Source organism: Homarus americanus, unplaced genomic scaffold, assembly GCF_018991925.1.
Source record: "Homarus americanus isolate GMGI-L3 unplaced genomic scaffold, GMGI_Hamer_2.0 scaffold25753, whole genome shotgun sequence".
Classification (NCBI taxonomy): domain Eukaryota; kingdom Metazoa; phylum Arthropoda; class Malacostraca; order Decapoda; family Nephropidae; genus Homarus; species Homarus americanus.
The window spans coordinates 33,522-51,734 of record NW_024753693.1 but is presented as its reverse complement, the minus strand read 5'-3'; the positions used below and the strand labels follow the sequence as shown (position 1 = coordinate 51,734).

General features: G+C 42.1%; 1 protein-coding gene across 1 annotated transcript in view; it reads left to right on the top strand.

Moving 5' to 3' along the window:
• The window catches only part of LOC121855436 (hemicentin-2-like), a 53,940-nt gene extending 46,508 nt beyond the window's left edge, over positions 1-7,432 (top strand). The window contains exons 8-9 of the mRNA XM_042350375.1: positions 5,127-5,286; positions 7,389-7,432. Of these exons, the coding sequence (XP_042206309.1) occupies positions 5,127-5,286; positions 7,389-7,432 (204 nt within the window). The remainder of the gene's footprint in view (positions 1-5,126; positions 5,287-7,388) is intronic.
• The last annotated feature ends 10,781 nt before the right edge of the window (positions 7,433-18,213 follow it).

The window sequence follows — 18,213 nt, the reverse complement described above, 5'->3', positions numbered from 1 at the left end:
GAGTATGCCACCCAGCACACCCTTGAAAACCTGGAAATGGCCTACCCGTCCCTTCCAAAGAGTACACATTGACTCCTGTGATAAGGGAACAGACAAATTTCTTGTATTAATTGACAGTCATTCAAAGTGGATTGATGTTAAGCACATGTACAGTACTAATGCTGGTAGCACCATTGATGAATTAAGATTAATATTTGCTGAACATGGAATCCCAGAAGAGGTAGTACCTGACAATGGTCCTCCATTCCAATCATTACAGTTTAAAAACTTCATGAGACTCAACGGTGTAAAGCATGTACTGACCCCACCCTATCATCCTGCCTCTAATGGTGCAGCTGAGAGATCAGTTAGAATTGTAAAGGAAGCACTTTCCAAGCAGGTAATTCAAGGAACTGTAGGAAAATCAATGAAACACAGACTAGCAAATTTCTTACTCAGATACAGAGCCACGCCACATAGTGTGACAGGATGTACTCCTGCAGAGTTAATGGTGAAGAGACAGTTGAGAACAAGATTAAGTTTAGTTAAGCCAAGTCTGTTTGAAGTTGTAGAGAGGAAACAAGCTCAACAAAAGATGTATCATGATAAGTGTTCCAGTGAAAGAGTGTTCAAGGTAAATGATAGGGTGAGAGTTAGGAACATGGCTAAAGGTTATGGTACTGTACATGCAAAGTGGATAACTGGTGTCATTGACAAGGTATGTGGATCTAGGACATATTTAGTGAAATGTGGTAACTCTTTGAGATATGTTCATGTGGATCACATCATTCAGGCACATGACGAGATGAATGTAGCACCAGGACATGATGATAAACTCGACACAGTTACAGATGATCATCATGGTGATGAGGTCAAAGATGATGTTTCCCAGCATCCACTCACTGTGTCAACTGACTGTAGTGATGATACGTCTGTCACTGATAATGCACAGAGTGCAAGTAAAACTCCTGTAAAACTTGATGGAGGGAATAGTCCTAGAAGATCTAACAGAGTTAGGAGACCTGTAATGAAATTAGACCTCTGATTATCTGAATTGTGAACAGGCCTTTCAAAACTGTGTAGTTAGGAAGTTATATTTCTTGTGTTATATTCTCTTCTTCCCTGCCATATGTAATTCTGTAAGTTTTGTTTATTTAGGACTTGTAGCAGCCATGCTTTCTTTTTTAAAGAAAGAAATAGTGTTATATATGTGTACGTTTATATGCTGCCTTTTTTATTATATATACATTATATATTATGCTACTTCTTACCAAAGTGAGAATGTGTTTAGGCCTGTGTAATCAAGAATGTGTTAGGCACGTTGTACGACAATAACAACAATAAAACAGCTGAGCTAGAGTCAGCATGTGTCTGACTACACTCACCATAACTTTAGTCCTCAAATTAGCTTAACTTCAGCTCTGTATCATAACTTCCGGTCATCATCAACACGTCAAGGCCTAAGACCTTCCAATGCTCTTCTTAGCCTCCCAGTCTTTGTCCCGTTTTCTATGTTCTCTCATCAACTACTCGTTCTTTAATGTCTTCTCTTTTCTTTCTCTATATTTTTCTTGAATCTTTCCTTGTTCTCTTAAATCTAATGGACAATATCTTGTCTAGATGGACAATATCTTGTCTGGTGAACAATATTTTGTCTGGATGGACAATATCTTGTCTGCATGGACAATATCTTGTCTGGATAGACAATATCTAGTCTGGTAATGGGAACAATCCCATTATCTGCCTTTGTGCAGGAGGCAATGATATTGGCCGGTGAAGGAGTAAGGATCTTCTTGAAAGTTCAAGAGAGCTATAAAACGTATTAGTGGTGTCCTGCCTAGAAGGAGAGATGGCAATAAATGGTTGTCAAGGGTAGTTGGTGTCATCGGCCGTCTTGACAGATATTGCAAGTCAATATCAGTCCCATTCATTGACAACTGGGACAAATTTTACGGCAGAAGGGACCTATATGCGAGGGATGGGGTTCATCTGTCAGGGGATGGGGTGGCAACCCTGGCTAGCTCTCTCGAGAGGGCAGTTCAAAAGATGTCGAAGTCTTGAAACTGCGAGGGGAACATATGGGCACGGAGGAGGAGGAGACTGCAGTGGGAGCGGGCAAACAAAGTGAAAGGTTACAGGGAAATAGGGCGAGGAATGATGACAAACTAAATTAGGCAGGGAGTTAAAACCTAAAGCGTCAAAGAGAGGACTCGGAACACGACTAACTTAAATGTCTACTCCGCAAACAGTAGAAGTATGAGAAACAAAATGGATGAAATCAGGGCGTTGGTATGTACCGAAAAAATCGATATGATAGCATTCACTGAAACGTGGATAAACTTACTCACGTGAGTTACCTGTCGAATACCAAATTGCAGGTTACAAATTATTCCATACCGATAGGCGGATTAGGAAAGGAGGCGGAGTAGCAATCTAATTCAGGGATAATCTGAAGTGTAAAATAAATAAGGAAATAAAAAACTGAACTGAATACAGAAACAATTTAGATAAAATTAATCGATGGTGGAGAAAAATTAATCGCAGGGGTAATATATAGACCTCCTCATCTTGATAAAGTTAATGAGCGACTAATTTGGTATGAAATGCGGAGGGCTTCCAGAGATAGCAAAGTCTGTATTGTAGGTGACTTTAACTTTAGCCAAATAGATTGGATCGATCTTACAGGTAACTCAGAATCAGAGTATTTTCTTGAAACAATCCAGGACTGTTTCCTAAGTCAACATATAACCGAACCTACCTGGCGTAATAATATACTCGATTTAGTTCTGTCAAACAGAGAAAACCTCATTAGTACATGACCTCACACAATGTAGCCATAGAGGGCGGCCTCACTTTACCTGACAACGATAGCCTCACAAAATATGACGGTTGAAGATAACCTGATCGCGAGATCTAAGGTTGACGAGTTCCACAACTATTTAAATAATGAGTTACTTAAGGCAGAACATACCATACAGAAAACGCAGATCAGACAATAATGACCCTAAATGGATAAATAATAATTTAAAGAATATTATTAGACAAAAGAAGGCTATAGGTAGGAGAATTAATCGTGGTGTAGTTTACCTCCGAGATTATTATAAGGTATTGGCCAGTAGGGTTAAGATCGAGATAAGAAAAGGAAAGAGGAATAATGAAATGAAGGTAGCAAGGGAGGCGAAGTCAAAACCCAAGGGATTCTTTCAAATGAATCAAACTAAAACACGAGAAAAGATTGGACCAATACAGTCAGTTACCGGTGAGCTAACTGATAACGACAGAGAAATGAGCAATAATCTGAATAAATATTTTTCAATAGTTTTCACCACCGAAAATTTAAAGATGATACACGAGGCACCGACTAAATACAGAGAAAATGAAGTAAATAGATTAAGAGAGATAGTAGTGACGAGTAACGACGTTAGTGAGCAAATAGACAAGTTGAGGCCAAATAAGTCGCCAGGTACCGATGAGATATTTGCCAGAGTATTTAAGGAATGTAAGGAAGAGCTTAGTATGCCCTTAGAAAAATTGTTTAACATGTCCTTAAAAACGGGTGTAGTACCAGAATCCTAGAGGATAGCGAATGTAAGACCGATTTTCAAGAAGAGAGATAGATCACTATCCTCTAACTACCGTCCAATCAGCTTAACATCAATTGCAGGCAAATTACTGGAAGCAATAATTTAAAACTATTCGAAATCACCTGGAGAAGCACAAGTTGATCAATGATTTCCAACATGGCTTCACAAGCGGGCGTTCATGTCCAACTCGTCTATTAACATTCTTTTCATTTGTTTTCGAATTAGTAGACGAGGGGCACGACTATGATGTGGTATATCTTGACTTTAGTAAAGGTTTCGACAGAGTCCCACAGGAAAGACTAATAAGAAGAGTGGAAGCCCATGGCATTGGAGGAGATATTTTAAAATGGATTAGTGTGTGGTTACAGGACAGGGAACAGCGAGTGAGGATTAACGGCACTAAATTCGATTGGAGTAACGTCACTAGTGGAGTTGTCCAAGGCTCAGCACTTGGACCATTATTATTTATAATATACATAAACGACATAGATATCGGCGTAGACAGTAACATAAGTAAATTTGTTGATGACACTAAAATAGGGCGAGTAATTAAATCTGACGAAGACTCCGCAAAACTGCAGGAAGATCTAAACAAATATTTCGAATGGTCTGAAAAAAATGCAGATGAAATTCCATGTCGACAAATGTAAAGTATTTCATCAATGAGATGTAAACAGAGAGACCAGATATCAGATGAACAACGATGTTATAGAGAAATCCGAATGTGAGACAGGTTTAGGAGTAATGATAAGTAGGAATCTTAAACCAATTAAACAATGTGTATTTGCTCAAAACATGGCTAATAAAGTACTTGGGTTCATACAAAGGAGTGTTAGTTACAAGACTAGAGAGGTCATCCTAAAACTATATCTTGCGCTTGTGAGACCTGACTTGGATAACGCAGTTCAATTCTGGTCACCGTATTACAGAATGGATATAGAACCCCTAGAAAGAAATCAAAGGATAATGACACGACTAATTCCGGGCATTAGGAACCTCGAGTGCACAGACAGGTTAAAGCATCTTAATTTGCACTCCCTCGAGAGACGTAGAGTGATGGGCGATATGATAGAGGTTCATAAAGAAAGTCAGGGCTAAACAAAGGTGACATAACAAAGGTACTCAAACTATCCAACCAGGAGCGAACTCGTAACAATGGCTATAAATTCGAGAAATTTAGATTTAGGTGCGAAATAGGTAAACATTGGTTTAGAAATAGAGTAGTGGATGAATGGAACAAGTTACCAAACATCATCCTTAACTCGAATACGCTAGATAGCTTCAAACATTGGTTGCATGGATATATGAGCAATAGGGGTTGGGTGTAAATGGGACTGCCCAGTATGGGCCAATAGGCCCGCTGCAGTTTCCTCCATTCTTATGTTCTTCCTGTTTTCTAAGTCTCCTCCAGGATTCCATAACTAAGACTTCCCAGTAACTCTTCCCGTTCTAGTGAAATATTTAAGCTGTTGTACTTTATTGCAGTTAAATTTGTTTCTATTTTCCTGTCTGCTTCTTGTAACAGTTTTCGTCTCATATACAACGTGTGACATATGATGGCAGGGTCGTGTGAAGACGCACAACGTGAGCGAGGGTGTGGTGGTGAGCGGTGACTCCCTGGTGCTGCAGAGTGTGAGGCGGCAACAGGCGGGTCAGTACCGCTGTGGTGCCGCCAACCCGCTGGCCAGAGTCGTCAGTGCTCCAGTGCTTCTCAGGATAAAATGTAAGACAATTTATGAACTCTCACCACTCTTCTTTCACCAAGTAGCCGTTTTTACTGTGTACTATTTGATAATTTGTCTTCTCTTGCCATGTCAAATTCAAATTCAAATTCAAATTCAAAACATTTATTGACAAATATATCAAAAGAGGCTGGTTAGCATGCTAACTAGCCCTAGCTCTCCTGAAGTAGCCTTTTTTCTATTCTTCTTTATCCTCTTCACCACTGATCAGCTCCTTAGCCGCTTGGGCGATCGGTCACGTCTCTGTTACGCACTGTTGGCATGCACTGGCTCCTGAATATATCTGAACCTGCTCCAGTATTGGTAAAGTCTGGCCTTGAAAGAGTTCACACTCGGTGCCGTCTCAACACTCTCTGGTAGATTGTTCCTGGAGTTCACAACTCTCACTCCTAAGAAGTTACCCCTTACAGTTTTCCGAACTTGTGGCTTCTTCAACCTTGAGCTGTGACCCCTTGTGGAGCGAGCGTCCTCCAGCTCCAGGTATGAACACTCGACTGAATAGTGCCCTCTGAGATGTTTATAAACTTCAATTTGGTCACCCCTTGCCTACCTATGGTATGAGCTAAGCAATTGCAGGCATTTTAATCTCTTTAGATAACTGAGATGCAGTAGCACAGGCACCAGTCTGGTTGCCCCCCCTTGGAAATTTTAAATTAACTGACATTCCCTAGCATACCTCGGGGATCAGACGGGGTGACAGTACTCCAGACGGGGAAGCACTTCACTCTTGATGATCGTTACGAAGGACGGACCGTCCAGATATCTGAACGACCTTCTTATAAGGCATACACGTTTAGTTGCTTTATTCACCTTCTCACAATAGCCCGAGAAATTCAGTTGGTTAGCAATACACGCACACAAACACACACGCACGTTCTTTTCACATTCGTCTCTGTTAATGCAGCTTCTTCATTCTGTTGGGACATATGATACACCTCCTTACTGTTGGTACGTCCCAGGTGCATCCTCTTACACTTCGTGACATTGAATCTCAGCAGCCATTTTATCGACCATTCTTGAAGCTCACAGAGGTCCTTCTGCAGCTCTTCACAGTCTGCTTGGTTCTTGATTTCCCTAAACAACTCGGCATCGTCCGCAAACATTTGTAAGGAGGAGTGTATAGTTTCTGGCATGTCATTTATGAAGCAAACAAATAACACCGGTCCCAATACACTGCCCTGTGGTAACCCGCTTGTCACGGGTACACATGGCGATTTAGTATCATTAATCACCACAGCTTGCAATCATGCAATAAGTCTCCGATCCACGCTCGGCCACTTCCCCGAATCCCGTACCCTTCCAATTTAATTCTCAGCCTTTCATGGGGCACACTGTTGAAAGCCTTGGCAAAATCTAGGTATATATTGTCGATATTTCCGCCTTGTTCTATAATGTGAGTCCAAACATTCAGCACCCTGAGTAATTTTGTCAAGCAGGAGCGTCCCGGCATAAAACCGTGTTAGCAGTCCTTTACAATGCTGTTTTATAGTAGAAGTTTCATCATGGCATATCTTATAATGCTGGTCAGGCTCATTGGTCTATAATTATTCGTGGAGTTACGATCGCCCTTCTTGAATATAAGAATGACAAGCCATTTTTTATTCACTGGGGACCTTTTCCTCATCCAGGCATCTACAGAACAGGATCTTCAGGGGCTCAGCAAGCTCGATGCACAACTCTCTTAGCACTCTGGGATGTAACATGTCAGGGCCGGTGTTACCTCCACAGTAGAATAAACTAGAAGAGAGAGAGAGAGAGAGAGTTGAGAACGAGCTTTGCTGATGTGTTAAGTGAGAAAAAGTTGGCCCCTCGCCTCCGGCTGACTAGCTCGATCAGTCTCTAGCTGTCCAGTGAGCCACCAAGTCAGGGAGTTAATAAGTCCTACATTAGACCCGAAACACGTAAGTTTTATATGGTTTAACACCACACTCGACTCAGATATATTATATGTAGTCGTTAATAGTGATGGAACATACGATTGAATTAATTATCTCATACGTAACTTATGTAATTTTTACTCTGCTGGTTTTGACCGAATAAAGAACATTCGAGTCCTATGTGCAAGGGTCTCATTATCCCACAGTCGCTCATTGGGCTGTTAAAGCCGGGACTCTTCTGAACCTTTAGCTTTAACAATTTGGTTCTTACACCCTCTTCTGAGAACACAATGTGGGTCAGCGCTGTATCAAACCATCTTTCCTCATGCGTAGGAAGAATGTTTGCACCCTCTCTCGTGAACACCTGGAAAAGAAGCTGTTCAATGCCCCCACTTTGTCCTGGTCAGAATCTGTATAGCTACCATCTTCAAGCCTCAGGTCCGACTCGCTTTTTGAATTTCGAATTTGCGTAATGAGTTTGACTTCACCTCGCTTTCTATCCGACTCTGGAACTCTTTTTTTCAGGCCTTCTGACTATGCTTGGTTCCTGTATCTGGCATACATCCTCCTGTCCTGCTCGGCGTTTGTCCTAACCCACTGGGTTTGGTCTTGGGAATATATTTATCAATCAAATACTTCACTTTATTGGCTATGATATTTAGCGTCGGGCCAGTGGATAGCCCTCAACTCCTCCCTCATCCTGTCGTAATTACTTTTGTTGTATTTGAACCTTGGCCTGGTTTTATCATGAACCAATTTACAGTTAAATTTGAAGGACAATGTTACGTGGTGACTGGTGCCAACGGGGGCTAGGTGCTCCAGCTTGGCCACCATACCCTCCTCGTTAGCTATGATGAGGTCCAGCGGTTTGGGTGATTGTTCCGCCTCTGTAGTGAGTCGGATCTTTAGCATGTTGGAATATAAAATTATCTCAAAGTTCATACAAACTTATAGCGGGGTTATTTAGGTCATTTGGCGTGATTTCATTTTTCCAGTCCATGTCGCCATGGCGAGGTCCGGACAAACCCTAAGGCATTTTACCGCTACGCAGAGTCAACATTAAAAACACAAGTAGGAGTATCGGATCTGAGACTTGATGATGGTAGGTACGCAAAGTCTGACCAGGACAAAGCCGAGACATTGAACAGTTTCTTTTCCTCGGTGTTCACAAGAGAGGATGCGAACAATCTTCCTGTGTTTGAGGATAGGCTGTACGACACAGCACTGACTCACATTGTGTTCACAGAAGAAATTATAAGAAATAGACTGTCGAAGCTAAAGGTTCATAAAGAGTCCCGGACCGGACTTGGTGCATCCCAGAGTGCTGAGGGAGTTGTGTAACAAGCTTGCCGAGCCCCTGAAGATCCTGTTCAGCAAATGCCTGGATGAACAAAAAGTCCCTAGCGATTGGATAATGGTTTATGTGAGTCCTATCTTCAAGAAGGGAAATCGTCACTCCACGATTAACTATAGACCAGTAAGCCAAACAAGCTTAATGTGTAAAGTACTTGAGAGCATTATAAGAGATTCCATGATGGAACATCTACAACAAAACAACCTCGTAAATTATTGCCAACACGGTTTTATGCCGGGACGCTCCTACTTGACACAATTACTCAGGGTAATGGATATTTGGACCCAAATTATAGATCAAGGTGATAATATCGACAATACTGTACAGTATTTACCTAGATTTTGCCAAGGCTTTTGACAGTGTACCCCATGTACTGTAAGACTGAAAATTAAACTGTAAGGGTACGGGATTCGGGGAAATGTCCTGGCGTGGGTAGAGGACTTTCTACATATATGCATGACCGCAATCAGTGTGTGTGGTGGTTAATGGCACGAAATCATCATCTGTATCCGTAACAAGCGGGGTACCACAGGGCAGTGTATTGGGCCCGCTGCTGTTTGTTTGCTTCATAAATGATATGCTTGAAGCTGTACATTCCTCCTTACAAATGTTTGCTGACGACGCCAAGTTATTTCGGGAAATTAAGAGTCAAGCACACTGTGCAGAGCTGCAGAAGGATCTCTATGAGCTTCAAGAATGGTCGAAGAAATGGCTGCCGAGATTCACGCCCGTATCATTAAACAACATCTTCCCTTGAAGAGGGTCGTCGTGTTTCAACAGTACAGTATAACTCGGCAAACTGTGGTAGCTGTCTCCGTCAAAGATGAAAAACTTGAGTATCATGGTCGCCATGAGAGCAGAAGGTCGAGCATGAGCATCTGGTGTGTGGATAACACTCACCTTGTGCAGCAAATATTGTCACGACCTCACCATAATGGGTTTGGCTCGACCCACCATTTTCAGTGTTCTCCGCCTCTCGTCCCCAAAAGACACACCTGGGGCGGATCCAGAGGGGTGTCATGGAGGTCCGGACCCCCTCCTTTCCATCGGAAAATTTCAATACTTTTTCTTTAATGCAGTATTGTAATTGAGCGTTTTTGTATGGTAAAATGTAATTACAATTGAATTCAGAATATTTCCTAATATCAACTGCACATGGCATTAAAATGGCCTCAAAATGCCCATGATATTGTTCAGATTAAAAAAAAAACATTTATGGGGGCTTATAGTGCCTCCCCCCCCCCCCTCCATCCACAATTTCTTAGACCCTTCCCTTTTGATATTCCTGGATCCGCTCCTGTACACCCGCTGGTCTTCATCGAACTTGAGAAACACCAAAACACATATTGGTGTGTCTCTTCCTTATTTCCTCGTGTCCTTGGCCAGGATAGTCGCCTCTTGGATTTTTATGTCTCTTATTTTATTTGGTGATGTGGAGAACATTCAGGAGTGACTGCCTCTACGTGGGTGTGTTGGCGGAGTAAGGGTGGTGTGGGGGGGGGCGAGTTGGAATTCTTCACACGTGGTCAGTAGGAAGGATCCAGTAGTTACTCGGGATTATTTCTCGCTTAAGGTGCGTTCACGCCAAGGCCGGAACCAGACATATTCTGACGCTAAATGTCCGGAAACAGACGATCTGCGACGCCACGGTGGTTATAATGATTTTTTTCAGCTTACACGACTCACTGTCTCTGGGAGAGGGGAACTGTCTTTCCTCTAGGATAAAATGTGAAAGAATCGAGTTTGATGTGATTCGAATATAGTGTGAGATATGTCGCATCCATACAGTTGTTACTGTCTGTACTTTGGAGGAACCATAGTAGTGCACCTTCGTCCTACAGCTTCATGTTACAGAGTTGAATTGAATTGAAACAGTTTATTTAGCCAGAAGAACACAGATAACGAGTGGATAATAGTAACAATATTAACATGGCTGAGCCAGTTGAGAGCCTAAGCTCTCCTGTAGGCACCTGATATATACTATACATTTATCTCAAGGAAGTATTATATAACATTAGTAACATCTGGAATAGTACACATAGCATGGTGGTAATAAGAACATCTCAGAATGTTACCACAGTTATCACTTCAATATTTATTTATCTTATTTATTTATTTTTTGTGGTAAGATTTATTGTATGTATCATTAGTAAATATTTTTTCAACTGACTTTGAGCTGGTACTGTGTTAGCGTGTAGCTGTTTCCTTGTATCTTATAAGCGTTGTGTTACCTACATGTTCAGGGGATCTGATTGTTGATCTCTCACTGGACTGTTGTCTGTTTCTGGTGCAAGACTGATTTTTTTTTTTTTTTTTATCTTCAGGATCCCTGGAGTTTGCTTGTTGGGGTTTGGGTTTGATGTGCTGTTTTGTGGTGGTCAGATCACTTTATGTCGTGTAGAGTGGACAATTTTTGGTGTTCAGACGTGTAACAAGACCTAATTCTTTTATAAACTGTCTCATTGTTTACCCAAGCTGTGCCCCAACATGAAAAAATTTACGCCCGTATTATTAAACAACATCTTCCCTTGAAGAGGGTCGTCGTGTTTCAACCCGCGTTTTAAACTAAATGAGTCCTGAGGGACATCACAATACAATACTTAACGGGGTGGTGTGGCGGTAAAATTAACTAATTCCAATATTATAAATGAATTGTATTGGAATTAGTTAATTTTACCGCCACACCACCCCGTTAAGTATTGTATTGCGGTGTCCCCCAGGACTCATTTAGTTTAAAACTCGGGTTGAAACACGACGACCCCTCAGGGGAAGATGTTTAATAATACGGGCGTTACTGTTAAGGTCAGGCTACAGTCTTCTCAATCCTGAGCTCATTACAGTAGGGAAGTACGTTTGCTTTAATTGTTCTCACTTGGTCGACTAATTACTTGATTAGTTCTCTTGCAACACGAACATGAGGGTTATCTTGTTTACTCTGATAAGGGTGATGGTAATTCGGTAACGTGCGTATCATTATGTCCTGAGTTTGAGTCCTGGCTTAAGACGCACGTGGGAAGGGTGTTATCCAGCGTGACACTGCCAAACATTGTAGGTTTCCTCCGGGTACTCCAGTTTCCTCCTGTACTAACACTGGAAAATGAAAAGTAATGATATGAAAAAATAATTACAAATATGTTGTGCTCAGGTCAAGATTTATCGAGTTGTTTGCAATTGGTTAGTTTACAGGTGAATCTTTTGAAATGAAATTTACCGGAATATTACTTCACCACACCTTTACTGTAGCTGGGCAGTGGTGCAGAGAGAGCAGCGCTTCTTAGAATAAGTGAAGTATCTCCTACACATTTTGCGGTGATTTTGTCAAGGAATGAAGTGAAGCCATTCACTAAGACGTTGCATCAAGAGTCATTCTTAGGGATTCCTTTTCTGACTATTAATCTGATTGTGGATTGGTTTACCATCTTGGATATTGTCAGACCTTCAGTGATTGTGTCGCGTCTCCCCGGAGAAGGTTCTGGGGAGATGGTTGTATTCCACTTAATTATGTATACAATTACCAAGTGGACAAAGACATCTATACCTGTACTGTGTACCCAGATCTGCTGAGTCTCCTTGGTCTCGATACATGGATTGATTTTATTTTCGTTTCCTATCCACTTAACGACGTGAGAATTAACTGCTGTTGTTACGAAAGTTTTCTAGATGGATAGCTCCTCTCACGGGGATTTTGGTTATATAAAGTTTATCTCGACTTTATTCAGATTCTTTATCAAGCTTTGACTCAGACGGTTCTGATATCATGTTAAGGTCTTCACTTCTATGACTTCATGTTAAGGTTATCAGATAATTCTCCAGTAGTGTCGTGAGGAGTTTTTGGCGTTGATAAAGGCCCAGGTTTTCTGACAACTGGGCGTGACAAAGATATTGTTACCAGTCAACTATTTTATCTAACATACCAGTTTACAGGCAATACAAAGATTCTATTATGTACGAGGAACAAACATATGGCAATACACCTGCTTCAGTAGTATTATACAGAAGCTGAACTAATACACTACCAGTCTACCACAAACTACAGGAAAATGATTCACCAGGCGATGACCCCACAGCCCCCCACCCCTACTTCCGTCCCCCCCTCGAGCTGCGCCTCTGTTACTTTGTTACCTAGAAGCAAAATTTGTAAATCATCAATAAAGACTCCTTGGCGTCTGGTTACTAGTTATTGTCATCAACCTTGTGATGTTTTTTATGCATTCTATCTAGTTGAAGAATATTATCGCTAAGTTTCGTGTATTGTCTGTATAAAACTATTTCTTCTTTGGTTATTCACTTGTTAAGGTGTAAAAAAAATATATAAACCATGGTAGAAAGTGACACGTCTTGTGTTGTCCTGATGTACTGTAACGCACACTCCTCAAAACATTTCAAAATGGACACTGTGACTTCTGTTGTATGGGCAGGGTTGTCAAAATCATTCGTCCGTTTGTCATATTGTTTAACACAAAATCGTAAAGATACATTTCGGAGTGAGTTAACCACCAGCTGCTGAACAACAGTCACGTGACCTAACAGTCCATGTACTAGACTGACAAACGACGTAGATTGTCAGCCACATGTACCAAGTATTACCTTAAAGAAACCAAACCAGATCAAAGTATTAAGACCACAAGAAGGCTTAGTTAACCCCAATCAATCAGTCAGACTAACGTCCTCATCTCTGAGGGTTGGCGACCACAGTCCTCCACCCTAAACATTATCTGGCTGTTATTCCCAATCCTCCAAGGTTTTGTATCTCTCAGGGGACCCAGTTTTTAATTTCATTCATCCACCCTAGTCTCTGCCTTTCCCTGGCCCATACATCAGTCTTTGCCATATAAAGCCTTTCAGCAACCTTTTTCTCAAATTGAAATTAATATCCCTTTTCAGTAGGTCTTTTAGATTATTAAAATGTTCTTTTGTTTGACGTAATATTGTTATAATTTCTTCCGTACATCTACCATCACAGTTAATGTTACTTCTCAAATACATAAAATTTTCCACTTGTTTAAGTTTCCTGTCGCTTACTCAAATTTTTATTTTAGAAAAATTTCCAATTTCAAAGCAACCATAACTTTAGTATTTAGAGCATTAACTCTTAATCCATATTCTTTACTTTTTTCCACTAATCTGTTCCCGAGTTTTTGTAATGCCTCTTCACTATCTGTGATAAGAGCAGTTTCATCTGCATAGCGTATATTTGATACTACTTTACCATTAAATGTTATTCCTTCGTTGTTACTTTTGACTTCTCTCATTAAGAATTCTGAATATATATTGTACAATGTTGGAGATAGAACACAACCTTGTCTTACTTCCTGTCTAACTCTGAACCAATTAGTAAGTTCATTATTTACTAGCACTGCAGCCTCCTGGTGCTAGTAAAGATTTTTTTAGAAGTCCAATATCTCCTTCGCTAATGCCTATTTTTTTCTTATATCTCTATAAGTATATTGTGTTTACCTATCAAAAGCTTATTCAAAATCAACAAAGCAGATATCCTATACAGTATACAAATTACTTTGGACCTCTGAAGTCCTTTCATTCAAAATTTTCAAACCAAATATAGCTTCTCTAGTTCCTTTTCCCTTCCTAAATCCATTTTAATCTTCAGATAACTTATTGTCTCCTTCAAATATTATTCTACTTGAAATTATGTCTAATGAAGTTTATTGTTCTAAACTGGGAGCACTCTAAGGCTCCTGGCTTTTTAAGCAAATACAAATATTTATTTTTTTAATCCATTTGGAAGGTCTCCTTTGAAGTACAGTACAGTATATAGAATTGCATGTAAATACTTCAGTCAAACATTTTATCTCATTCTTGCCCATTTTTTTTTATAAATTCTCCTGGAAGCTGACTAACCCCACAAACTTTATCGTTTTCCATTCTGTTCACAGCTGCCTCAACATCTGTTTCCAGAATTGACATTTCGATCTTTATTTCTTTTTCGTTTCTTACCTCTACTCCATCTTTATTATTGTATAGTTCTTCTACATACTCCGCCAATCTCTCTTTTACTTCATCCGCCTCAAGCAGGATCTTATTGTCTTTGCTTTTAACAGTCCCAGCCCATTTATTTCCTTTTTTTCTGGTTCATTTGTTTAATCTTTCTGTACATTTCCTGTAATTTTGCCATATGTTCCATCTTCTGTTTCCTTGTATCTCCTTTCTATATCATCTTTCTTGACTTGTCTTCAGTCGTTTTTAATTTCGTTATTTTTTTTTTTTGTAAGTATCACCTTGTTTTATCATAGTTCTTTTTCTATCCATTTTTTAATTGAATTTGTCATCCAGTCACTTTTTGTCTCGTTCCTCTTATGTCCTATAAGCTTTATCTAGTGTATCATATTTTTAATTATTAGTTTCCTAGTTTTTGTTCATCAAAGTCACCATCTAACATTACTGAAAAAAATATTCCGGTTGCAATTTCATATTCTATTGCTGCCCCTGTTTTGACCTTACCTAAATCACATTTGATTTTGTCCATAGTTCTTATTTTTAATTTTCTGATTTTTTTTCTCACTAAACTCATTACTGGGACGTAATCTGACCCACAACCTGCACCTTGGTTCCGGCTATTGAATTTCTAAATCTTTCCTGAATTCTGTTTTAATCTATTTGATTCCTGACTATGTTGTTTATATTGTCCTGGGGTGAGACCTCTGTATAGTGATGTCTAGGGTGTTGTTTAAACCGTGTATTTACAATTATCTTCTTGTTTTCCTTACAAACGTGAATTAATATTTCTGCTCTCTCATTTCTATTACCCAACCCATGTGGTCCTACTTCTGGTGCTTCTTTCCCTTCCCAACTTTTGCGTTAAATCATCCATTATAATCAAACATTTACTAAACTTCACGGTGTCTCTTTCTTTAAATCTTCATAAAAATTTTCTAAGACTTGATCCTCACTATCATTTATTGGTGCATAAACCTGTATTATGACCAAGTCCAAGACTAACAAGACTCTGACACTGCCCAATGACTTTTTATACTACCACTCAACTTCTGGTTTGCAAGAATCCCAACTTCTCTTACATGTTTTTCACCACCTGAATATACCTGTATGAAGTAAAAATCTTCACCACTAATGTTAGGCTATGTGAACCTGTCCATCTTACTTCTTGTATTTACTAAAAATGCCAGGAGTTATTGTATTTTCTAATATTAAGGACTACAAGTAGATATTTAATATATTTAGTAATAAAAAAATCATGGATATATTTATTAAGACATAGACATTAAAATGATTTTACAATTTTTATTGGACTGAGTAATGGACTATGTGTGAGATTGTGAGCTGGAGTACCATCGTATGATATGTTTTCCCATATGTGGAGGCGAGAGTTTGTCTGTGGCAGCGCCGGGTTGCCAGTCACTGTCTGACCCTGCAGGAGTAAAGGCTGCAAAGAACCTGGTCGATTATTCAAGCCTCTCACATGGCGCAGTGAGTAGGATGCCAGGGCCCTACACATCATAACAGCCCTGACGAGGACGACAACATGGCCCCTACACGTCCAAGATTCTCGACGCCCTCAAGGGGACGCCATGGCATCTCTACACCAGCGGGGAACACCACGCTCGCCTAGCAGCAGACCAGGGGGTGCATTGATGGCTCAGATGGGGTCTTTAGCTACTGGCGGCCACGGTCATGCCCCTACGCCGGTCATGAAGCCCCAGCAGCGGTCACTCCAGAGAAGTGTGAGGCAGAAATGCCAGCAGCGGCGTTTAGGACGTGGAGGCGGTCCATGGAGTCGTGGGTGATGTTGAACGGATGATCACAACTGGTGGTCACACTCCACATTCGCCTCAACTGCGTCCCTACACTCCAAAGGGTGATTGACTCGAGATATCCCAGAAGTCAGTGGGAGCAGCTCTAGCCCAAGGAAGCTCTTGACGCCATCAGTGGAGTGGTTCTTCAATCGTCAAACCAAGCTGTGAAATGGAACGAGTTTTTCAACAGCAAACAAGGTGAAGAGGAGCCCATGAAAAGGAGGTCTACTTCAAGCAGACAGCCAAGGCCCTCTACCTGTCATTGGAGGCTTGCAAGTGCCTCAACCTGGTGCCTGTCGACTTCCCTCTCCATAGGCGTGCTGTGGCTGCCGTATGATAGCACGCCCAGCACCCACTTCCAAACCATGGACCTGAGGAGCAGTTAACCTTCCTAGGCCAAGATGCCCTTGCCTTTTGAGGATAATGTGGAAGAAGAGTATGTCGCTGCTCACGTACTTTCATCCATAACCGGTGGCCCAACAATATGGAGTCCCCTTACTGCCGTTGCGACCGGGTCCCCTCAATCGCATCTCACCTGACGCCTGGCACGACCCTCTACGCTGAAACACTGGGAAGCGGAGGTGAAGGCCCAGCGGAGGAGGACGTCAGGAGCAGCGTCATCCAGCCAGTGCTCAAGGATAAGGCTACGGAGTGGTGCGCCTGGATGGTTGTGGTGGCCAAGAAAAACGGTCAGCCCAGAACACTGTAGACTTCCAACGCCTCAATGCAACCTGTTCGAGGGAGACGCACCATAACACCTGCACCATTCGACATGGTGTCCAGGGTGCAAGGCACTGTTCAAAACCTCGCTGATGTTTTCGGCATTTCTATCAGGTGGAGTTGGAGGAGTAGCAGCAGGACGCCTGACCACATTCATCACGCGCCGTGGGGCTGTTTCGATACGGCAGACGCCCATATTGTTCAGCGTCAGATGTTTGGCGCACCAAGAGAAGGCCTGGACGACGCTATTCAGATGCCCGCAAGTACAAGTGCATGGATGACACTCTCTATGATCGCAGCAGTGTGAAGGGGGGCGTTCTAACACTGATGATTTTCTGGCGACCTGCGCTCTCACAGGTATCACTGAAACCAGAAAACCCTGCCCTGCAGGAGAGAAGTCGAGCCCAGGGTTCCTCCTGGGTGGGACTTCTACCGCTCACGCTCCAACCGTCTTCATACCATCAAGGATTCCCCACGCCTCGATGAGCCATCAATCAGCGATGATCAGGTCCTGGCACGGTCCAGCCACCGTTGGCTCTTCTTGCCATTTCGGCACCCTGTGATGGAGCCCTTCCGTGAGCCCCCGGGCGCCAGTGGGCAGCAAGGCCAGACGACCAGCTGGGTAGCCTGCTTCGCTGGTGGCCCAAGACACCATCTGTCAGCTGGCCAGAATGCCGAAAATGCGCCATAACCGGTGCTTCAGGGCAGCTGTCATGGATTGGAGCAGGAGGGCATCGGCTTGCTCGTCCTGCAACAATACTCAGCCTGTGCCTCTCTAGACACGCCCTTCTGCTGCAGGGGGAGGGTGGCGGTTGGCCTGTGGCAGCCACATCTGAGCACGGCTGAGGCCGGCTATGGCTGCAGCAGGGTGTAGCCCTGAAGATGTATGGTGCCTTGGCAAGAGTGGCGCAAGGCCAGGCTGTTCCTCCTTGGCTGCTCTGAATCTCTATTCTATTTGCGGATGGATCACCGCCCCTTATTGACTTGTTAGGGACAGCCTCACGGATGTGGTGAACTCATATGCCAGTTCGCGGAGAAGACCTTGCAGTTTCGGTTCACGGTAGCACGGCAGGGAAGTAAACTGCAGCTGACGCCCTCTATCTCGCTTCCTCCTCAGGGCGCGGCGCCCGAATGAGGAGGACATGGACCGCAGGATGACCCAAAGTGGTGTGCAGCCGTATAATCGCA